Source organism: Peromyscus californicus, unplaced genomic scaffold, assembly GCF_007827085.1.
Source record: "Peromyscus californicus insignis strain IS unplaced genomic scaffold, ASM782708v3 Scaffold_9__1_contigs__length_137607984, whole genome shotgun sequence".
NCBI lineage: Eukaryota > Metazoa > Chordata > Mammalia > Rodentia > Cricetidae > Peromyscus > Peromyscus californicus.
This window is the reverse complement of record NW_026294617.1, coordinates 67793000-67813815: the sequence shown is the minus strand read 5'-3', so window position 1 is coordinate 67813815 and position 20816 is coordinate 67793000. Positions and strand designations below refer to the sequence as shown.

At 53.7% G+C, this 20816-nt stretch overlaps 1 protein-coding gene across 1 annotated transcript; it reads left to right on the top strand.

Annotated features, from left to right (window-relative positions):
- Positions 1 to 4257: 4257 nt before the first annotated feature.
- Rhbg (Rh family B glycoprotein) lies at positions 4258 to 20559 on the top strand. Its single transcript, XM_052730772.1, has 10 exons — positions 4258 to 4504; positions 12492 to 12678; positions 13105 to 13255; positions 13354 to 13501; positions 14868 to 15034; positions 15327 to 15464; positions 15622 to 15755; positions 16247 to 16368; positions 17373 to 17446; positions 17586 to 20559. The coding sequence occupies exons 1-10, from the start codon at positions 4324 to 4326 to the stop codon at positions 17652 to 17654; spliced, it is 1371 nt and encodes a 456-aa protein (XP_052586732.1). The 5' UTR covers positions 4258 to 4323; the 3' UTR covers positions 17655 to 20559.
- Positions 20560 to 20816: the final 257 nt, after the last annotated feature.

The window sequence follows — 20816 nt, the reverse complement described above, 5'->3', positions numbered from 1 at the left end:
CTTGTCGGTGTCTCTGTCTAGCAGGCAAGGAAACTGAGGCTCAAGCCATATTAAGCAACGTGTCTGAAGGTTTCCTTGGACGGAGATAGGCTTCCCACCTTGTTTCATTTGAGGCCACACTGTCGCCTTCTGCATCCATGGCCTTTCAAAGCTCTCCTGCTCAGGCATCAAGCACACCACCCCCAGCAGGAACACAACGCTCTTATGCTTAATGTGCCTTTAGGTTTTAGATTAGTTGGGGCTACTCTTTTTCTTTTAATTTTTAAAAATTACATTTGTTTACTTATCACGTGTGTGGTGTTTTTGTGGAGATCAGGGGACAGCGTGTGGGAGTCAGTTCTCTCCTTCCACCGTGTGGGTCCTGGGGATTGAACTCGGGTCCTCAGGCTTGGCAGCCAATGTCTTCACCTACTGAGCTATCTAAGTGGCCCCTTCACTGTTCTTTTAAGCCACTGGATCAGGGCCACTGTCTGACCTTGGAAGCTAGATCTACTCTTGTTCAGTCTACATCCTGGGGGTCCGCTGTCACCTTGCACCTTGCTGAGGCAGGGTCTCTCTTATTGTTTCTGTATACTCCAGGTTTGCTGGCCTGTGAGCTTCCGCCTGCTTTTCCTGTCTCCACTTCCCATCTACAGAGTGCTGGGATTGCAGATATGCACCCCCACATCTAGCTTTTTTCCTGGGACCTAAGGCAAGCACTGTTACTGGCTAAAGCATCTCCTTAAAGCCCCCTGAAAATGTTTTGACAGAGGCTAACATGGCAATCCTCTAGAGAGAGTGGCTGTGTAATTTTTGCCCCATCTTGCATTAATATGTAATATGTATGTGTGACCGTATTCTGTTTGGACAGTGCCATAATGGCTGTTGGTTTGGACGAGGTTGAGGTTCTGGGGTTCATCCACAGAGAACACGGGGAGAGATGAGCTCCCTGGCAGAGCCCTTTTGCTCTTCACACAGGAGAGGGCTGGTCTCAGCACAGGCATTGCTTCCCCAGACCGGAGTCCCAGGGTAGGAGTGGCTCTCCATCATAGTGCTTCACAGCATGGTGTGTCTGCTCGCCTCCCCTCATGGACCCTGCTCAGGGCACCAGCTAGACCTTGTTCTATTAATATTCCCAAGGTCTAATACAATGACTGACACATAGCGGGTACTCAATATGAGTGTGTTGAATGAAGGAAAGTTCTTCCTTTGCCTAAATCTGTTTAAGAACTGTGTCTAGCTGGCACATTGCCACACACTTACAGCCCCAGCACTTGGGAGGCTAAGGCAGGAGGATTGCTTCCAGTTTGAGGTCAGCTTGGGCTGCCTAGTGAGACTCTGTTTCAAAAAACAAAAAATAGCCGGGCGGTGGTGGCGCACGCCTTTAATCCCAGCACTCGGGAGGCAGAGCCAGGCAGATCTCTGTGAGTTTGAGGCCAGCCTGGGCTACCAAGTGAGTTCCAGGAAAGGCGCAAAGTTACACAGAGAAACCCTGTCTCGAAAAAAAAATAAATAAATAAATAACCCAGGTGCGATGTCTTATGCTTATAATCCTAGGCTGGGGAAGTAGAGGCGGGCAGATCCTAAATTCAAGGTCAGCCTCCATGAAATAGCAAGTTCAAAGCCAGCTTGAGCTATAAAATCTCATCTCAAAAAAAAAAAAAAAATGTGGGAGCAAGGGAGTATGTTTCCAGAAAATGCCTGTCCTAGACCCGCAAGGCTTCCAGCTCCTACAGTCAGCAATGGGGACAGTCTGCCCTGTACCCACTTCTTTCCTTGGGTTTCAGAGTGTTGACGCTAGTGATCCATTTGCTGACCTTGCTTAGCCAATCAGATTAAAATAATCACCACATCTGTTGAATGCTTGCCAAAATGCCAGCAATCTGTATGAATTATTTGGACTCCTTGTAGGAAATGTTACTATTCTTACAGACATGGAACCTGGGGCCCAAAGAGCCCTCAGTGATATGCCTGAAATCATACAGTATAGATATGAAGAAGGAAGGAAGAGAAGAAGGGAAGGGAAGGGGAGAAGGAGAGAGGAGGGAGGGAGGGATGCCTGTATGACTGTAGCTTCGCTGATTTTCTCTATTGTCCCCTAAGCACACTGGAGATTGTCAATGAGACTAATGAGCTCCTAGGACCCTGAACCGAGGCAGCAGGGAGAGGAAGGAGGTGGCCCTCATGGAGAGCATCCTGGAGCAACACCGAGTTACTCAGTAACCTCAGACACTTGATTCCCCAGGGACAACCTGCCTGGGCCGGGCCAGAGCAGGCAGGAGACACCAATTCCCCTTGGCCCCTTAAATGCTTGACTGGTCATGACTGGAAGCCAGAGATGGAAAGTCAGAGATTAGGCAGACCTCCATACTAGACAGAATGGAAACTGGTGGTATGGATGTTCCTCAGAGGCCTGCGGCTGAGAAAGCTGTGAGGGCTGGAGCCCATCACTTCACAGGGACAGAGGAGGGAGGACCAAGGGCCTGACATCAGCAGGCGATTGAAGAGACCCAGGACTGGGCCTCTCCTAATGCTTGATGGGTGATGGGTTGGAGAATCTTCCTAGGTAGCAGACTGGCAGGGGAGCCTTAGGGAAGGCCTTCAGGGTCTTGCTCTATTGGACTAGAAAGGATGCCAGCTGGTGTCTGTCACACATTGTTATACATCAAGGTCACATTTCACAAGCCAGTGCAAGTCTCATGTGCTGACCATATGCTGGCCCGGCTCTCCTGCCCTTCCAAGAAACTTCTAAAGCCCTCCCCTGATTTAGCAACTGAAGGGCTAACACCTGCTGGCCAGGGGCCTCCAGGACCAAAGCCTGTTATAGCCCTGAACCAGAGCCTCTGGTTTCAGCCCCAGGACCTAGCTCAGGGTAGACACTAAGTGAGTATTTATTGAATGAATGAATGAATGAATGAATGAATGAATGAATGAGGAAGAGAAAAGGAGGAAATCAGGTCCTGGAGGAGTATGAGATGAAGCGAGGCATCTGGAGAGAGAGGAGGCTAGCATCAGACCAGACCTCTCTTCCCTGTTCTCTAGTGCTGGAAGCTTGGAAGGTTGTTCCCTCCCGGGCCTGTGTAGGCAGGCTTGCTGGAGCAACCCCAGCAAGTGCTGATCCCAAGCAGGGCTCAGGAGGCACCCCTGGGACAGGAGGTGACTGTGGTGGGGGGTCCCATAGATGCTGAGCCATTGTCTAAAGGCTGTTTACCAGATGTCTCCCTGGATCCTGAAGGGACCTGAAAGCAACCTTTCTGCTGACTGAGGAATGATGGAAAGAAAGTCTGAATGGAGCCTACATGTACCAGCTGAGCGCTGTGCCACAGAGGCCGACCCCTGGTCTTTCATGTGCCTGGCTGGACCCCTGACAGGAAACGGGACAACAAGTCCACACAAGGGCGGGACAGAGGCTCAAGTCCCTGATGAGACAGTGGAGGAACTGGACAAGGAGCAGTGGAGAATGAGCAGGAGGTCAGCCAGGCATCCTTCTACCCCTGCCCGTTTCTAAGAAAGGACAAGGCCCCCGTGGACTGCATACAGGTGCCAGCACCAACAGGCTGGTGTTCCTACCTGCTAGGGTCCTTCAGGGACTCGGCCGCCAGTAGACAGCAGCCCCTTCCATGACTCTGTGGGCAGCCCCTCCTTTCGGAGCCCCAAGCTCGGCTCAGCACTCAGGTGGTAGACTAGGCAGGAGCTTCTGAGAGGGGCCCTCTGGGTTACCTCTACAGGCAGGCAAAGGCAGTTCTCAGAAGGGTCTGATTCCTTTCTGTTAGCCGGGACCCCAGTGGACAGCTCAGTGGGAAGGGACTCCTTCCCAGATGTCCATCCCCCCCCAGGGAATGCCTATTGGGGTGGGACAGCAAGAGACCCCCTGCTGAGGCTCAGGTGGCTGGTTAGTCCTCCAAGCCTGGGGAGCTCTACCTCCCTCCATCCTCCGGCTGTGCTGTTCAGTCGGGGAAAGGTCAACTGGCTCTTACTTTTTCCATCTCTCGTCCTAACTTTGGAGGAACCAGGTAGGACTTTGGAGGGACGCTAGGATCTTGGATGCCACTCTCTAACGGTGGGTGTGAGGAGGCGAGACCCCTTTCTCCTGCCACCACCCTTCTGGCAGCTGGGGCCCCGTTGTGGAAGCTCACACAATCGCGTGTGCCTCAGCAGGACCATGGGAAACAGGACCTGACCTGCGGGGCTAGTCCTTGCCAGCCTCAAACTGAGAGGTGGGGCTCCCCCAGGAGCAGCACGGCCTCCGGGGGCGGGGGGCGGGCGGGGCCTCACCTCTGCCGCTGCAGGAGCAGGCTAGGCCGGCACAGCCCTGTTGGAGCCCGGGACAGCACAACCACGTCCATGGCTCGCACTCCTCGCCGCCACCGGCGCCTGGTCCTGCCGCTGCTGTGCCTGCTCTCCCAGGGCGCCACCGCCCTCCTCTTTGCGATCTTTGTCCGCTACAACCACGAAACAGACGCTGCCCTGTGGCATTGGGGCAACAACAGTAACGTGGACAACGAGTTTTACTTTCGCTACCCAAGTGAGTGAGGGTGAGGGCGCGGGAAGCAGAGACGCCAACTCCCCCCCAACCCCTACCCCGGCCCCGGTGTGTTGGGAAGGGCACTTGAATGAGGTGGGGACTCCTCCCACCGAGGTGACAGGTAAGGCTTTCAAACAGCACCCTTTCTCTAGCGTCCGTCTTGTTCCAGGCACTGCTGGGGATGGTCCGTGCACTATCTCAGGCTGAGGAAAGGTGAGGCTCGGCAGGGTCACACAGTGTTAACCAGTGTCTTGTCTCACCTTCCACTGGGGCTAATTTGGCTTTGTCCAGGAGTCCAGCTTGACCACAGGAAAGAGACTCCCGCTGGGATTGACAGGTAGGGCGCTAGAGGAGATAATGGAGAGAGAGGTGTGAAACTCCCACACACACGTTCGGACATCTAAGGTTGGTGTAGGCCGGAGGGTCAGAGTGAGACAACACTGGACCAGCTCTCCAGATCCAAGGCCAGCATGAAGCGCGTTAGGGGGATGCTGGGCAGGGCATTATGTCATCTCACAGTCTAAGGGGGCTGTGGTGTGCCTGTTATCACCCACCATGGGTCCAATAGTGAGGATGGGGCTTAGCCATCATAAACTCCTCGACCAATGGCCATTTGCCTCCTGACAAGGTTCCGGATGGGGAGTTAACCCCCAGATGGAGACAGGGCATCTCCCTCAAGTTTGTAACTGAGGCTCTGGGTATCTGGAACCAAGCATACTATCCTCCCACTAGTGCCCAAGTCAACCTTCTTTAATCCCAGTTAGACAGGGCAACAGGAAGAAGCTGGGTGTGGTGGCTCTGCTTATAATCTCAGCACTCAGATGTGGAGGCAGGAGGATCTGGAGTTCAGGGCTAGCCTTGGCTACACAGTGAGTTTGAGACCAGCCTGGGCTGCACAAAATCCTGTCTCAACAAAACAAAAAGGAACCCCAGGCAGGTTCCTATATGCTTTTTTTTTTTTTTTTTTTTTTTTTGGTTTTTCGAGACAGGGTTTCTCTGTGTAGCTTTGCGCCTGTCCTGGAACTCACTTGGTAGCCCAGGCTGGCCTCGAACTCACAGAGATCCGCCTGGCTCTGCCTCCCGAGTGCTGGGATTAAAGGCGTGCGCCACCACCGCCCGGCTCCTATATGCTTTTAATCCCAGCACTCGAGAGTTAGAAGCAGGTGGATATCTGAGTTCAGGGCTAGCCTAGTCTACAGAGTGAGTTCCAGGATGGCTAGGACTAAACAGAGAAACCCTGCCTGGAAAAAAACAAAACAAACAAACAAAAAAGGAAAAAGAAAAATGTCTCAGTTTGAAGGACATTCAAATAAGACCCTTATGGGGGTATGAGAGGCCCCCCATAAAGCAACAAGACTACTACCACCCACTTTCTACATAAAAGGTGAGGTGGCAGGCTGTCCCCACCTCCCCCTGTCCTGGCTCTAGCTCTGGGGACATAGAGGGTTGAGGGAGACTTTGGACTGTGGCAGGAAACACCAGACCCCTAACCAACTTTTCCACAGTTCATTCCCAGCTGTGGCAGGGAATTAGCAATCAGGCCTCGGAGCTGGGATCAAAACCAAAGCCCTAAAACTGGCCATAGACTGTTGGCCTTAACTGTCAGTAAAGACTGGAAGCTGAGGGGAAATGGGCCAGAGAAGTGAGGGAGGCAAGCTTTGGTTCCCAGTCTAAGCTGGCCAGAAACAGCTTCAGTTAGGGCCTCCAACCCTACCTACCTGTTTGTTCCAAAGCCCTGCACAAATCCTGCCTCTTTTTTTTTTTTTTTTTTTTTTTTTTTTTGGTTTTTCGAGACAGGGTCTCTCTGTGTAGCTTTGCGCCTTTCCTGGAACTCACTTGGTAGCCCAGGCTGGCCTCGAACTCACAGAGATCCGCCTGGCTCTGCCTCCCGAGTGCTGGGATTAAAGGCGTGCGCCACCACCGCCCGGCAATCCTGCCTCTTAACAGCTGCAGTAGTGCTGGGCTCTCCACCCCAAGAGAGCAGCAAGAAGGACCAAGGTAGAGTCCCCGCCTGTCTGCCCTGGGGTCAATTTCTGTGGACTTTGACCCTGCTATTTGGGGAAAGCTAGGCAGGAGGGAGATGTGAGGTTCCTAAAGCCTGGGCTTTGATGAGCCGGGGCCTCACCTGTCCTGTGTCCAGAGGAAGGGGTCAAGGCCAGAGGGCGGGGAGAAACCACCCTTTGATTCAGAAGATGAAAGGATTCTGTGGTGAAGGCTGCAGGTCCAGGCTGCAGGCAAACACACTCTAAGAGGCTGTCTGTAGATGGCAGCTCTCTCCCCCAGACAGGACGGGATGGGCCCTCAGATTCTATGGTCTACTTCTCTCAGATCAGATGTGGGCAGAGAGCCAGGAAGGTCACTCACCTACCCAAGATCACGACAAGTTCCAAAGAGTGAGGCTGGGACGTGGTCTCTTGATTCCCCATCTAGAAGCTGCTGCCACACTCACATCACCCGGCTTACCTTATCTTTTAGGTAGGGCCTAACAATGTAGCCCAGGCTAGTCTCAGACTTACCACCTTCCTGCCTCCGTTTCCCAAGGACTGAGGAATGCAGGTGTGAACAGCTGTGCCCTGCCTACAAAGCGCTTATTCTACAAAGCAAGTGATCTGGAGTAAAAGAGGAAAGAGCCACAGAGCAGCCCAGTGAGAGGGGGGGTTCTGAAAAACTAAGGAAGTCCTCCTTCAGATGGGGGGTGGGGCTGACTCACAGTGGGAACTTGTCCTAGACAGAATCAGCACCATTTTAGGGGGGACGGATGGAGGTTGGGACTGTGGCCTGCTCTGGGAGGCTTCAGCCTCTGTTTGGAAGCCGGGGAGGAAGAGGCTCAGAGATGGCAGCGCCCACTCTCCTCCTCCTCCTCATTCTTTATATCTGCCTTTTCCAGAGGAGGCACCTGAGGCTTAGAGAGGCCTCGGGTCATGTGTCCAAGGTCACAGGGTTGGCTGCATTGGATGCTGAAACGGCGGCCCTAACCATGGCCTTGCCCTGTTAGGGGGAAGCTGGGGAGGGAAGGCTGGCAGTGTGGCCCCAGAGGACTGTATTTGTTATGTTCTGTACCTTTTTTTTTTTTTTGAGACAGGGCAGTCATATAGCTCAGGTTGGTCTCAAACTCATTATGTAGTCAGGTCTGGCCTTGATCTCCTCACCTTCCTGCCTCCACCCCTTGCGTGGTGGAGTTACAAGTGTGTGCCACCATGCCTGGCTGGGGTTGAGTTTTCAGTGCAAACAGTGGCATTTAAAACAAGCTCAGAGCGGTTGGGAGAAGCTCCTGCATGAATGGTCTTTGAAGCGTGCCACCCAGCCCCCTGTGGTTTCTTGCTGTCCTTGGACAAGAACAGAAAGAATTCCTCTTCCATGTTTGAACAAGGCAAAAGGGCAGTCAGAGAAGTCTGAAAGACTTTAGGCTAGCTGAGTGTGGTGGCGCACGCCTTTAATCCCAGCACTTGGGAGGCAGAGGCAGGTGGAGCTCTGTGAGTTCGAGGCCAGCCTGGTCTACAGAGTGAGTTCCAGAATAGCCAGGGCTACATAGTGAGACTCTGTCTTGGGAAAAAAAAAAAAAAAAAGACTGTAGCTCCTGCTGAGTTCCAAGTGTGTCTCTCCTTTCTGATGTATGTATGATCTGGGTGACCCTGAGGAGGCAATATTGGAGGTGGTGGTGCATTGGGGGTGGAGACCAGAGGCCTCTTGGCCGATACTTCCTGAGCTCCACGGCTCCAGACCCCCACTGCAGGAAAGAGCAAGGCGCTGCTGGAATCTGTTTCAGCTCACACCTGCAGACAGCTCTGAAGCGGCACAAGCTTTAGCTTCTCTCAGGGCTCCTGTTTGCACCCCAAAGTTCAGTAGCAGCCTTCAGCTTGCTGTGCCTCTTGAGATCAAACAACACGGAGCACGGGCTTGAGAATCTGCTTCTTCCTATGAGAAATTCAAGGTCATCCATGATAAAAATGTACACAAGTTGAATAGCATTATGAGAATCCTTGGAGCCAGAAGTGTTTTGGTTGGGGGAGTGTTTACATATACATAATGAAATATCTTGAGGATGGAACTCAAGTCTAGACAAGCAATCCACAGATGTCCCACATACACCCTATACAAATAGTCTGAAGGTGCTTTCGTGCAGTGTGTTTAGTGAGCCTGCGTTTTGAGTAAAGCCCATTGGATGAGGCCCTGTGTGGGTGTGGAATATTCCACTATGGCATCACACTGACGTTTGAAGACTTCTTGACTCTGGAGCATTTGGGGTTACCAGTTTGGATCGTGAACTCGCATAAGGAAAAACAAGCGGAAAATGAAGCGCACATCTGAAGTGAGAATCGTGACAGCATAGACGTGTGACAGCGTAGACGCGTGACAGCGGTACTATGGCTCCCAGCTCCCACGTGGCCAAGGAAACAGGTCACTGTGAAGGAGGCTGCATTCTCGCCAGAGCCAGCAGCCTCCCCTGTGCGGGCTCTGATTCTCCAGTCTGACTCCACCCTGGAAAGCAGGAACTGACTTCCTGGTGGCCGCCGTACTCTGGAGCCCCATCCGCAGATGCTCAGCACATCTACTGCTTGCCAATGGGAAACAGACATCCTGAGGGAAGTGACATTTCTCAGCCCGAGAGCAGTTTCTCATGTGGAGTATGAAAGGAGGAGGACTTAGTGTAATGTTCCTTGTCTCCAGACATTTCCAGAAAAGGAACTCCCACAGGCTTTCTACTGGTGGGTTTTGTATTTGCTTGTTCATGATTATTTATTTACTTATTTATTTAGAGACAGCCTCATTATGTAGCCATGGCTGTCCTGAAACTAACTATGTAGACCAGGCTGGACTTGAACTCAGAGAGATCAGCAGGCCTCTGCCTCCCAAGTGCTAGGATTAAAGGTATGTGCCACCATACCTGGCCTTGGTCATGATTTTTTGAGCCGGGCTCTTCCTCCCTAGGCTGACCTTGAACTTGGGGCAAACCTCCTTCAGCACATCTCAAGTGTCCATCATGCCCAACCACTCACCTTGTTTGTAGAAGGCTCTCTTGTTTCTGTGGTTGTGCTGCTGTTGCTGGCCAACTGGACCGAGCTTCTGGATGGTTCCACCTTCCATCTCACTGTAGGAGTGCCGGGATTATAGATGTGGCTACTATATCCAGCCTTTTACATGGGTTCTGGGCTCATCAGGCTTGCTTGTGTGGCTAATGCCTTTGCCTGCTATCCATCTCCCTTCTCCCTTAACGCTGGTTCTATAGCTAATTACTCAACAACTTATTTGTATAAATCTTATTTTCAGTATTACTATGTATTATGCAGACAGCAAAGAGAAAAGGCCCCACGTCTTCTTGTCCTGAAGCCCCACAATATGCTCAACGGTTCAAGGGAAACTGGTCATGTGTGGTCCCATGCTGTGAGCCCAGCACTTGGGCAGTTGAGGCAGGAAGTCCAGAGTCTGAGGTCAGTGGGACTACATGGTGTGACTCTGTGACCTCAACAGAGCAAGTGTGATGTAGAACATAAAAAATTCAACATATAGAAAGAAACAATCTGAAAGGCAGTCCCCACTCCTGAGGATGCCTGCATGACGCCCAGGTCCAGGGGCTGCCGTTGCACTGAGCTGTACACACAGCGGTCCACCCTCTCCCTTCAATTCCGTTGGGGGTGAGGTTAGTCCCTGTTAACAATTCAACGCCATTTCCTAAGTTGTTTTTAGTTTATTCTCAAGATAGGGAAGTATAGACTTTGAAAGATGAGAAACAGAAGTTAGACATCAAGAAGGGCTTCCTAGGTGATGGTGGCACATGCCTTTAATCTCAGGTTTAAAGTGCTGGTGGGTCTCTGTGAGTTCAAAGCCAGCCTGGGCTACAGAGTGAGTTCCAGGAAAGGCGCAAAGCTACACAGAGAAACACTGTCTCAGAAAAACCAAAAAAAAAAAACCAAAAAACAAAAAAGCCAAAAACAAAAACAAAAAAGAAAGAAAGAGGGGCTTCCTGTGGCTGGGGAGATGCTCAGTAGGTAAAGTGCTGCACAAGCATCTGGACCCGAGTTGAGATCCTCAGCACACAAGGGATTGCAGCGCTCATTCGTGACCCCAGCACTGAGGGCAGAGAGGGACAGACTCCAGGGCTTGCTGGCCATCTACTCCGTCATGTGGATGAGGTCCAGGGTCACTGAGGGACCCTATCTCAGTACAAGGCAGAGCACGGTGGAGGAAAACACATCTCCCTCTATACACACATGCACACGTGTGCGAGCGCACACACGGATACATAAGAACATGTATACATTGTACGAGGGAGAGAGGAGAGTGGAAAACACCCGTCATCTACCTCTGCCTTCTTACACACATGCACACATGTGCACGCACACCCACATACGTGAGACCATGTACACACTGCACACAGAGCAGGGGGGACTTTTCAGAAGAAGGAAGACAAATCTTGTGTGTACAGGAGACAGGGCTGCAGCAGCAGAGAGAACTGAGTTTCCTACTCAGGTGAGCAAATGGGTCAGGGAGAAGGTGAGCCAGTGCTACTGCAGGAGTTTGGTTCCTCCTTTGAGCAGGGACGGCAAGGTCGGCCTGGCCCTGCTGCTCCAGGTCGGATGCTTTGTGCCAGCTGCTGGGGCCGGGGCGGGGGGGGGGGGGGGGGGCTGCTAAGCCCGGGGATGTTTTTATTAACATTTTTTCCTTCATTTTACATAATGACCACAGTTTCCCCTCCATCCTCTCCTCCCGTTCCCCCCCAACTCTCATCTGCCCCCTCCCCACCCACCCACTCCTCCTCCATCTCCATTCAGAAAGGGCAGGCCTCTCTCTCATGGGCTTGAACAAAGCATGGCACATCAAGTTGAGTCAGGACTGAGCTCCTCCCCCTGTATAAAGGCTGAGCGAGGTCGTCCAGCATGGAGAACAGGTTCCCCAAAGCCAGCTAAGCACCAGGGACAGGTCCTAATCTCACTGCTAGGAGCCTTACACACACACCAAGCTACACAATGTCACACACATGCAGAGGGCCTAGGTCGGTCCCATGCAGGCCAAGCTACACAATGTCACACACATGCAGAGGGCCTAGGTCGGTCCCATGCGGAGTCCCTAACTGTTGGTCCAGAGTCCATGTGCTCCCACGAGCTCAGGTCAGCTGTCTCTGCGGATTCCTCTGTCATGACCTTGACCTACCCCCCCCCCCCCCCCAGTTTGTACAGTCCCTCCTCCCGTTCTTCAGGAGGACTCCCAGAGCTCGGCCTAGTGCTTGGCTGTGGATCTCTGCATCTGCCTCCATCAGTTACTGGATGAAGGCTCCGTGATGACAATCAGGGTAGTCACCAATCTGACTGTAGGAGAAGGCCAGTTCAGGCACCCGCTCCACTATTGCTAGGGGTTTTAGCTGGGGTCATCCTAGTGGATTCCTGGGAGTTCCCTGGCACCAGGTTTCTCCTGCCCCTAAACCATGTCCTGCACCCAGCCCATCCAACCTTCTCCCTCAAGTTCCCATCTCCCCATCCCCTCCCATCCCTTCCCCCATTTTACCCAGGAGATCTCTTCTATTTCCCCTTCCCAGGGAAATCCATGCATCCTTCTTTGGGCCCTTTTTGTTACCTAGCCTCTCTGGGGCTGTGGATTGTAGGTTGGTTATCCTGTACTTTACTTCTGATATCCACTTATGAGTGAGTACATACCATGTTTGTCTTTCTGGGTCTGGATTACCTCACTCAGAATTATTTTTTCTAGTCCTGTCCATTTGCCTGCAAATTTCATGGGGTCATTGTTTTTTACAGCTGAGTAGTACTCCATTGTGTAAATGTACCACATTTTCCTTATCCATTCTTTGGTTGAGGGGCATCTAGGTTGTTTCCATAAGCCCTGGAATTTTACTGTCACGGTGCTGCTCTAAGGCAGTCCTGATTGGAGGAGCCAGGCACTGGCGAGGCATCTGTTGGTTGGTGGGTGTGACCGGAGCAGACCTCATGACACTAACTCTCCTCCCACTTCCTTCCCCTCCCCTGCGCACCCACAGGCTTCCAGGATGTGCACGCCATGATCTTCGTCGGCTTTGGCTTCCTCATGGTTTTCCTGCAGCGGTACGGCTTCAGCAGCGTGGGGTTCACCTTCCTCGTGGCCGCCTTCACCCTCCAGTGGGCCACACTGGCCCAAGGCTTCCTCCACTCTTTCCACGATGGCCACATCCACGTTGGTGTGGAGAGGTGGGCGACAGTAAGCCCCTGGTTCCCTCGAAGGGTGCCTGCTCAAGCCCTGATCTTCAAGTCTACTAACTGACCCCTGCTTTGCCCCATAACCACCTTCTGTGGGCCACTGTCCCTTCTCTGTGTCTGACCTGTGTACCCCTACATTCACACACCCCTCCCATTAGACCTCTGTCATACGAGCTCCTGGGAGGACCGGCCAGTGAAGAATGGCTCCTCCTACTCCTGCTTCTTCAACCTAGAGTTGGCCCTCACTTCCCAGGGGCCCCTCCCTCCTCTCCAAGGGTGGTGGCACCTCTCTGATGCCCAGGGGGAGGTGCTCTAGTGCTCTCTCTCTTCACTCTGCCCTGCACGCCCCACGTGCCCCTCTGCCACTTTGGAACCACTGTGCTACCCATCCACTTCTCCCATCCCGTGTGACTGCAGCTTGATCAACGCTGACTTCTGTGCGGGCGCCGTGCTCATCTCCTTCGGGGCTGTCCTGGGCAAGACTGGGCCAGCCCAGCTGCTGCTAATGGCCCTGTTGGAGACAGTGCTGTTCAGTGTCAACGAGTTTATACTGCTCAGTCTCCTGGGGGTAAGTCTGGCCAGGAGCGGGTGAGACCCGGAAGAAGAGTGGGTGGGGGCAGGGGCTGCCTCAAGACCTCTGTCCCTCACGACCTCTGTCGTCCCCAGGTGAGAGATGCTGGAGGGTCCATGACCATTCACACATTTGGGGCCTACTTCGGGCTGTCCCTCTCACGGGTTCTCTACAGATCCCAGCTGGAGAAGAGCAGGCAACGCCAGAGCTCGGTCTACCATTCTGACCTCTTTGCCATGATTGGTGAGGCCTGCTGAGGTGATGTGGCGTGGGCTGCAGAGCACCCTGCCTGCGGAAGGTCTCCTGGCACTGCCAGCCATCCCTGGGGTCCTTCCTACTTGTTTTCTGAGGAGCCTGAAATCCATGTTTATCATCACCCCTAACTCAGTGCCGGGGTACACACAAGCCCACACCAGGCCCCCGGGGCTTTTCAAGTTTACCTCAGTCCTGCTTGAAAGCTTCCTGGGCTACGCAGTCCACATGTGTGGAGCCATAACCTTCATCCCACTGCCCAGTCCTCTTTCTTCTATGCCCCTGCCAGTCCAGGTCACCTGTGCTTGAGCTGACCTCCTCAGCCTAAGAACCCCACCTCCCCACAGCCCAAGAAGCCCTGCACTGCCAGGCAGGGAAGGAGGGGCCCTTGATCACCCCAGGGAGCAGTAGGGCCTGTTTCCTCCAGGTCCCCACCTCTGGTGGCTCTGGCCTCTATGTCCTCACAGCCTGCCATCTGGAGTCGGTGTTTCGTCTGGGGGGTTGAATATGGCCCTCAGTGCCTGCTCTTGCATAGCAGGGCTGACTTGGTTTGCTTGCCCACTTTAGGCACTGTGAAACAGCTGAGCCCTCCTTGCCTTTAGCAACCCTTCACATATGAGGTCTCCAGGTGAAGTGGGCAGGGAAGGGGAGGGAGGGGCCAGGTTGTCTGTGCCTTCTCTGCCCTGAAGCCTGAGAACTGGGCACAGGACACTGAGAAGGTCCTCATCTTGAGGCAGCGTTAGGACTTTGAGCCCAAGTGAAGGGTACAGGTTACACACACGGGCTCCTGCCTTGCTGGCCCACCCTGCAAAGTCCCTGCTCTTCCTTCCCCCTCTGAGATTAGTCTGTAAGACTTAAAGCAGGGCCGGGTGGTTGTGACACACGCCTTTGATCCCAGCACTCCAGAGGCAGAGGCAGGTGGATCTCTGAGTTCGAGGCTAGCTGGTCTACAGAGGGAGTTCCAGGATAGCCAGAGTTACATGGAGAAACCGTGTGTGTGTGTGTGTGTGTGTGTGTGTGTGTGTGTGTGTGTGTGTGTGTGTGTGTGTGTGTGTGTAAGTTCAGCTCCTTCTCTGGTTCTTAAGAGAGGGCATATGCTGGGTATGGAAGCCAGAGTGTGGCATGTGCTAAGCAAGTGCTGTTCCACTGAGCCTCACCCAGGCCCTTGCTGAGCAGCTAGGCCTAGTGGGCCATGAAGCAGGCATTTATACGCGTCATCCCCTCAACTCTCAGCATAGGAAGTTTTTTTCCTAACAATTCCAGGAATCAGTGAGGAAACAGGCTGCATACTAACTTACCAGCGGTGCAGCGCCCCCTGGTGACAGGGGCCACTCACTACTAGATGCTCACTGTTTAGGGACCATCTTCCTGTGGATTTTCTGGCCCAGCTTCAACTCTGCGCCCACGGAGCTGGGGGATGGGCAGCATCGGACAGCTCTCAACACATACTACTCACTCACGGCGAGCACCCTCAGCACCTTTGCCTTGTCAGCCCTTATCAGCGGGGATGGCCGACTGGACATGGTATGGGCAAGCAGACGGGCAGCCTGGCAAAGGGAAGAGATGGCTAAGGTCTCGGGGGCAAGCACTGAGCCTCCATCTCTAAGCAGGGGAGTGGGTTAGGTTGAGAGGGGCAGTATATGAAAGCTGGAGAGCCAGCGGCTAGATAACAGAGGGACTTTAGAAGCTGTAGATGCCACGGTAATGGGTGAGGCTGGAGTGTGTGTGTGTGTGTGTGTGTGTGTGTGTGTGTGTGTGTGTGTGTGTGTGTGTGTGATGATCTGAAAAGATACCTTGCCCTTTTTTGTCCCCTTAGGTCCACATCCAAAATGCAGCTTTGGCTGGAGGGGTTGTGGTGGGGACATCTAGCGAAATGATGCTGACACCCTTCGGGGCCATGGCAGCCGGCTTCCTGGCTGGGACTGTCTCCACGTTGGGGTACAAGTTCTTTACGGTATGGTTGCTTCTCAGGATCTGGAAAAAAAGCATGTGAGGGAAGGAGCCTGCAGCAGGGACCCGGGATTCCTAGTGGCTCTTCTGTCACTTCCCCACCGGGTCCTGGGGAAGGGTAGGTGGATCGCCCATGCCTGATTATCCAACTTGTCCTCCAGCCTGTCCTCGAATCCAAATTCAAAGTGCAAGACACATGTGGTGTCCACAACCTCCATGGGATGCCAGGGATACTGGGGGCCCTCCTGGGAGTCCTGGTGGCTTGGCTGGCTACCCACGAAGCTTATGGAGATGGGTGAGTCTGCTCTAACCTCTCTAGAATGACCAGACCTCCCTTCTTCTCTGAGAGCCAAGACAAAAAAAAAAAATCCCCATCTGTTCTCATACACCCATTTGGCCATTCTCCCACCGTATGGTGAGAGCTGAGGACCTGCCCAGGCCTGGCCTCCTGGTCAGTGCAGTGGGTGATCATGAAGAAAACCATTTCAAGAGCACTGAGCATTCCTTCAGGACCAGTAAGAGATAATGACCCCTGGGATCTATATTTCACACTGTGAGCTTGGGGTGGGCAGGCAAAAGGGACCTTGGACTGGGTTCTGAAAGGTACGTGGGGCTGGCCAGCTTAGGAAGGAAGCTAAAAGAGAGGCCTGCCTGGCTGAACAAAGGCCTGGGTCTGAGACAGTGGGGATCCCTGGACGCCCCTTGGCTGCCCACACATGAATGCCACAGTGACCAGCCCTGACTGCCTGTTCCATCCCTGTCTTTCCCTTTCTGGCCGCCTTTCAGCCTGCAGAGTGTATTTCCGCTCGTAGCCAACGGCCAGCGCAGCGCCACATCTCAGGCCGTATATCAGCTCTTTGGGATGTTTGTCACACTGGGGTTTGCCTCTGTGGGTGGCAGCCTTGGAGGTGAGTGGCTTTAGCTGGGCAGGGTGGTGGGTGAAAGCCCCAAGGACGGGTGCCCAGGAGGAAGAGCAAGGGATACTGTGTCCTTCGTGTGGTCTCATTTCCACCAAGATCCTTTCAGGACACCTGCCTGTGCTAGCGAAGGGTCAGCATGGCCTCCAGTGAGAGGGTGCTGGCGGGAGGCTGCTCCCTTGGTTATGGGGTCTGACTTTCCTGTGCTGCTCCCTTGTGCCACAAGAGGGCAGTCCAACCCCAGCTGCTGGGAAGGGGCCAGTTCAACCTCCTCCGAGCAGCTGCAGACAGAAGGAAGGAGGGCTAGCTCTCCCTGGACCAGAGCACAAAGCCTTCGGCAGAAGCTGTCTGCTCACTGGCCCTAGGTCAGGCAGTGCCTCCTGATATCTGGCTTTAAGAACAAAACCTGAGCCAGGTAGTGGTGGCGCACGCCTTTAACCCCAGCACTCAGGAGGCAGAGGCAGGTGCATCTCTGAGTTCGAGGCCAGCCTGATCTATAGAGTGAGTTCCAGAACAGCCAGAGCTACACAGAGAAACCTTGTCTTGAAAAACAAAACAAATTAACAAACAACAACAACAACAAAAATGAACAAACCCTGATGCAACATCCTTACCCTCCCACACATACCGCCATCCTGAAAATGTCATTCCCTATGGTCTAGTCCCCAGGTCATATTTCATGCAGTAAACATCCCCTGGGTCCCTCCCACGTGGGGAGCCACAAAAAGATCAGCAGCTATGCTTCATGATAGAATCACAATATGACTGCCAACATGAACACATTCCTTCATTTCTACCAGCTGGCTTCTATGTGGGTAATTCGGGGGGAAGCCACCTTGCAGGGCTATACCTTTTCAGAACGGTGGTACTCAGCAGTTCTTGGCATAGGCTTGGGTCTGCCTTGTCTCAAGCTTGTCTACCTGTGCTCCTAGGTGGCAACCTCCCCCTTGGGTAGGGACAGGGGAATCTTACATATCCTTCCCTATGGTAACCAGGGTTCCTGCTGAGGCTGCCCTTCCTGGATTCCCCTCCAGACTCCCAATGCTTCGAAGACCAGGTTTACTGGGAGGTGAGACACAGGTGTTAGGCCCCCTCTGGTCTTCTCTGATGCCTTGCCTGACCTCTGGGCTACCACTTGACTCTTTCCTTGTTTGTGGGCTCCTTCATTAAGTCCCCTGGAACTTCCTTCACCTCTCCCTGCCCTGCAGGTACCTGGAGAGCAGGAGGCTGAGGCCCAGAGGCCTCTGAGGGCCGAGGAGTCAGACACCCAGGCCTAATTGCTGCCAGCATGACACTGTCTTCAGAGGAGACGATGCCTCTCGACAGGCATGACACTGTCCTTGGAGAAGATGATAGTTTCTGCCAAGAGGTCCTTCTCAGCCCTTGTTACTGTTTGGAAGGAAGTCTAGAGCCAGAAGGGGCATGCCATCCCTACGCAGGTTCCCATTAGTTTGCACCTGTGGCCAGAATAGGCCAAAGCCAGCCCTAGGTGACTGCTACCCCCACCGGCCAGTATTACCCTGTCCCAGTGACACCTGAACAGGCCCACTCTGGGTGGGAAGCTGGGCGATAAACAACACCATCACCAAGGACTCGACACCTCCTGCTTGTGCCTCTTTCCTTTAACTCCCGAGGCCAAAATCTTGTGGCAGTCAAAGATCTCAGTGCTGCTGGGCGGTGGTGGCCCATGCCTTTAATCCCAGCACTTGGGAGCCAGAGCCAGGCGGATCTCTGTGAGTTTGAGGCCAGCCTGGTCGACAGAGCAAGATCCAGGACAAAGCTACACAGAGAAACCCTGTCAAAAAAAAAAAAAAAAGGCTGGAGAGATGGCTCAGAGGTTAAGGGCACTGGCTATTCTTCCAGAGGTCCTGAGTTCAATTCCCAGCAACCATGTGGTGGCTCCAGACCACCTATAATAAGATCTGGTGCCCTCTTCTGGTGGGCAGGAACACATGCAGACAGAACACTGTATACATAATAAATACACCTTTTTTAAAAAAAAAATCTCAGTTTCTGACAAAGCCTCCTCGGGTCCACAGAACTCTATCCAGGGTACCACATCCTACTGGATATATGTCCCAACTAGGTTCATCCTCTCCAGGGGGCCATTATTGTCCAGAAACTCTGTGCTTATTTTAGCCAGCTAATGCTACCCCCCAAATCCTTCGTGGTCCTTCCTTAACTGCTGCTGCCCTGGCCCTCAACGGGCTCCACTTCTGAGCAGAGTAGGAAAAGGCTCACAAGGGCATCAGAAGGAGTGGCCTGCCACAAAACCTCAGCAGCCAGAGGCAGCCCTTACCTGATGCCAGTTCACAGTCCTGTCCTGAGTCTGTGGAGCAGAGAACAGGGAAGGTCATGAGGCTCTGGGCTATGAATGAAGGCACCTGGGATCCTGGTGGCCTAAATCGTTTGACCACAAGAGGGCACTCTAAAACCAGAGGAAGATGCCACCTCCAGGTCTCACCTAGGTCCTTCTTGCAGCCTGACCTCCCGAGCTGCATCAGTGTTGGTCCTCAGACATCCATGCCACAGCCTTCCCTGAGGCCCACCCCTTCCACCTGTCAGATGATGCCAGAAACTCCATGTCTCACCCCACTCACAGAGACTTCATCCCTTCATCCAATGGGAGCCCACCAGGACCCCTCTTCATTCCCTCACAGGACCTGCCAGTGGGCTTCTGGCAAAAGTTGAGCACAACCACAGACACACCTACCTCCTAACTAAGGTCCTTCAGAGCCAGGAACCCAAAGAGGAAGTACATATCTTGGACCCCAGCCCTCCGAGAGAGAAGAGAGAGAAAGGCAAAGTTGCCCAGTGTGTTGTGTCCTGGGCTCTCTGGCTTCAGCTGGAGATTGTGGAGGGACTAGCTCTCCAGGGAACTCTCCTTTCTTCCCTCAGCACCCCTCTCCATAGTTCCCTGCCCATTGCTGGCTGAGGATCCCAGGATTGAAGCCGAAAGCTCTAAGTCATTGTGGAAAAGTAGCTGGGAGAACCTGGGCCCAGCTCCGGATGGGTGATGGACAGCCAGCTATCCTGCCCTGCCCCCAGTTGCTGCCCAGGCCTTCCTGGTAAGGGAAAGCTGTGAACATTCTCTTACTCACGGCTCCAAGATTTACATTCTGGCCCTCTCTGCTGCTGGTTCCTTCTGAACTGCAACCAAGCCTTTTCCTCGGGCCTGAAAATAAACGGGCTCTTCCAACACTGGGTGGGAGAAGCCATCTCAGTCCTGGAGAAGGGACATTTGAGCCCTTTTTCAGATAATGCAATTGCTCAGTCAGCTTCTAGTGGGTGAAAGGCTGCCGGTCCCAGGATGGCCCTGACAAAAGGTCACTGATAAGAGAGACAAGGTGAGGATGCTCATGAGCCACGCCCTGTATGTCCTGTCACCAGTGAGTTCTAAGTTTCCTCGATGTCACAAAACCCCCATGTGCACCAGGACACAAACTCTACCACCAGCCCTGGCACCCTGGTCCTACTGTTCTGGGCACTCCAGCCAGGGCCTAACTCTTTAAAACTACGCCTTTGGTTTGTGTTGTGTGTGTTGTCTTTCCCCTTTTTGCCTTAAATGCAGGGACACATGGTGGGTCCTGCAGGGTGTTCTATTTCATCCAACCTAGATTCCAGTGGGGGCTTGAAAGCACAGGAAAGACAGGTCTCTCTGGAGCCCCTGGGCCTCATCGGCACTGGTCCCCCTCATGGTGGCCTATCTATTCAGGATGATCAACAGATGCCAAGGAGAGGGGCATGTCATCCCTCAGGACAATGAGACTTCTGCTTCTCAGGCCCTGCCCCTCGGAGCAGCATGCTATCACTCTCAATGAAGGACAAGGAGACACTTGCCTGCTCATGAACTCGGGCGAGCCCCAGTGCCTGAGCCCTGGGAACAATGCTGGATCCTCACCTCCTGCCTGCTTCTGGAGACTAGACTGAGGAGCAGGCAGGCTGTTGGGGAGATGAGGCCAACACAGCCAGAGGCATCGCAGGAAGTCCCTCAGGAACGCCACTACTCTGGCGTGGCATACTGTGTGTGCACTACAGCAAGGATCCATGTCCAAGGCCAAGACCTTAGGGTGCTCCGGCAGCTGCCCTCCTTGGTCTGGGGTGGGGAGGTTACCTGGCCCGGAGGAACCTGCGACGGGCCGGGCGCATTGGGATTCGCGTCACGGCGCGGGCCGCTCCTCGGAGGAATTAGACACGGCGCGGCATCCGAGGTGCAGCCCGGTTGCCCCCGTCGCCCTCCCTCCCCCGGCGGCTTTGTCTGGCGCGCTGCGCCCACCGCCCGGCGCCCCCGTGCGCAGCCAACAAAGCGGGCTACTGTCCCCGGGCCGTATGCAAATGCTCCAGGCGGCCAGCGTCCCGCCGCCGGCTTCCAGCCTGAAAGGGTCGGCCGGGCAGGGGGCGGCCGTGCTCCGGGAATAGAACACCATTGTCTGTGTCGT

Excerpts from the sequence above, each read along its gene's own strand:
- Rhbg (XM_052730772.1), top strand. The coding sequence starts at position 4,324 with ATGGCTCGCACTCCTCGCCGCCACCGGCGCCTGGTCCTGCCGCTGCTG. Across the intron at positions 15,035-15,326 it reads GGGATGGCCGACTGGACATG|GTCCACATCCAAAATGCAGC; the intron begins GTATGGGCAAGC and ends TTGTCCCCTTAG. Across the intron at positions 17,447-17,585 it reads AAGACCAGGTTTACTGGGAG|GTACCTGGAGAGCAGGAGGC; the intron begins GTGAGACACAGG and ends CCTGCCCTGCAG.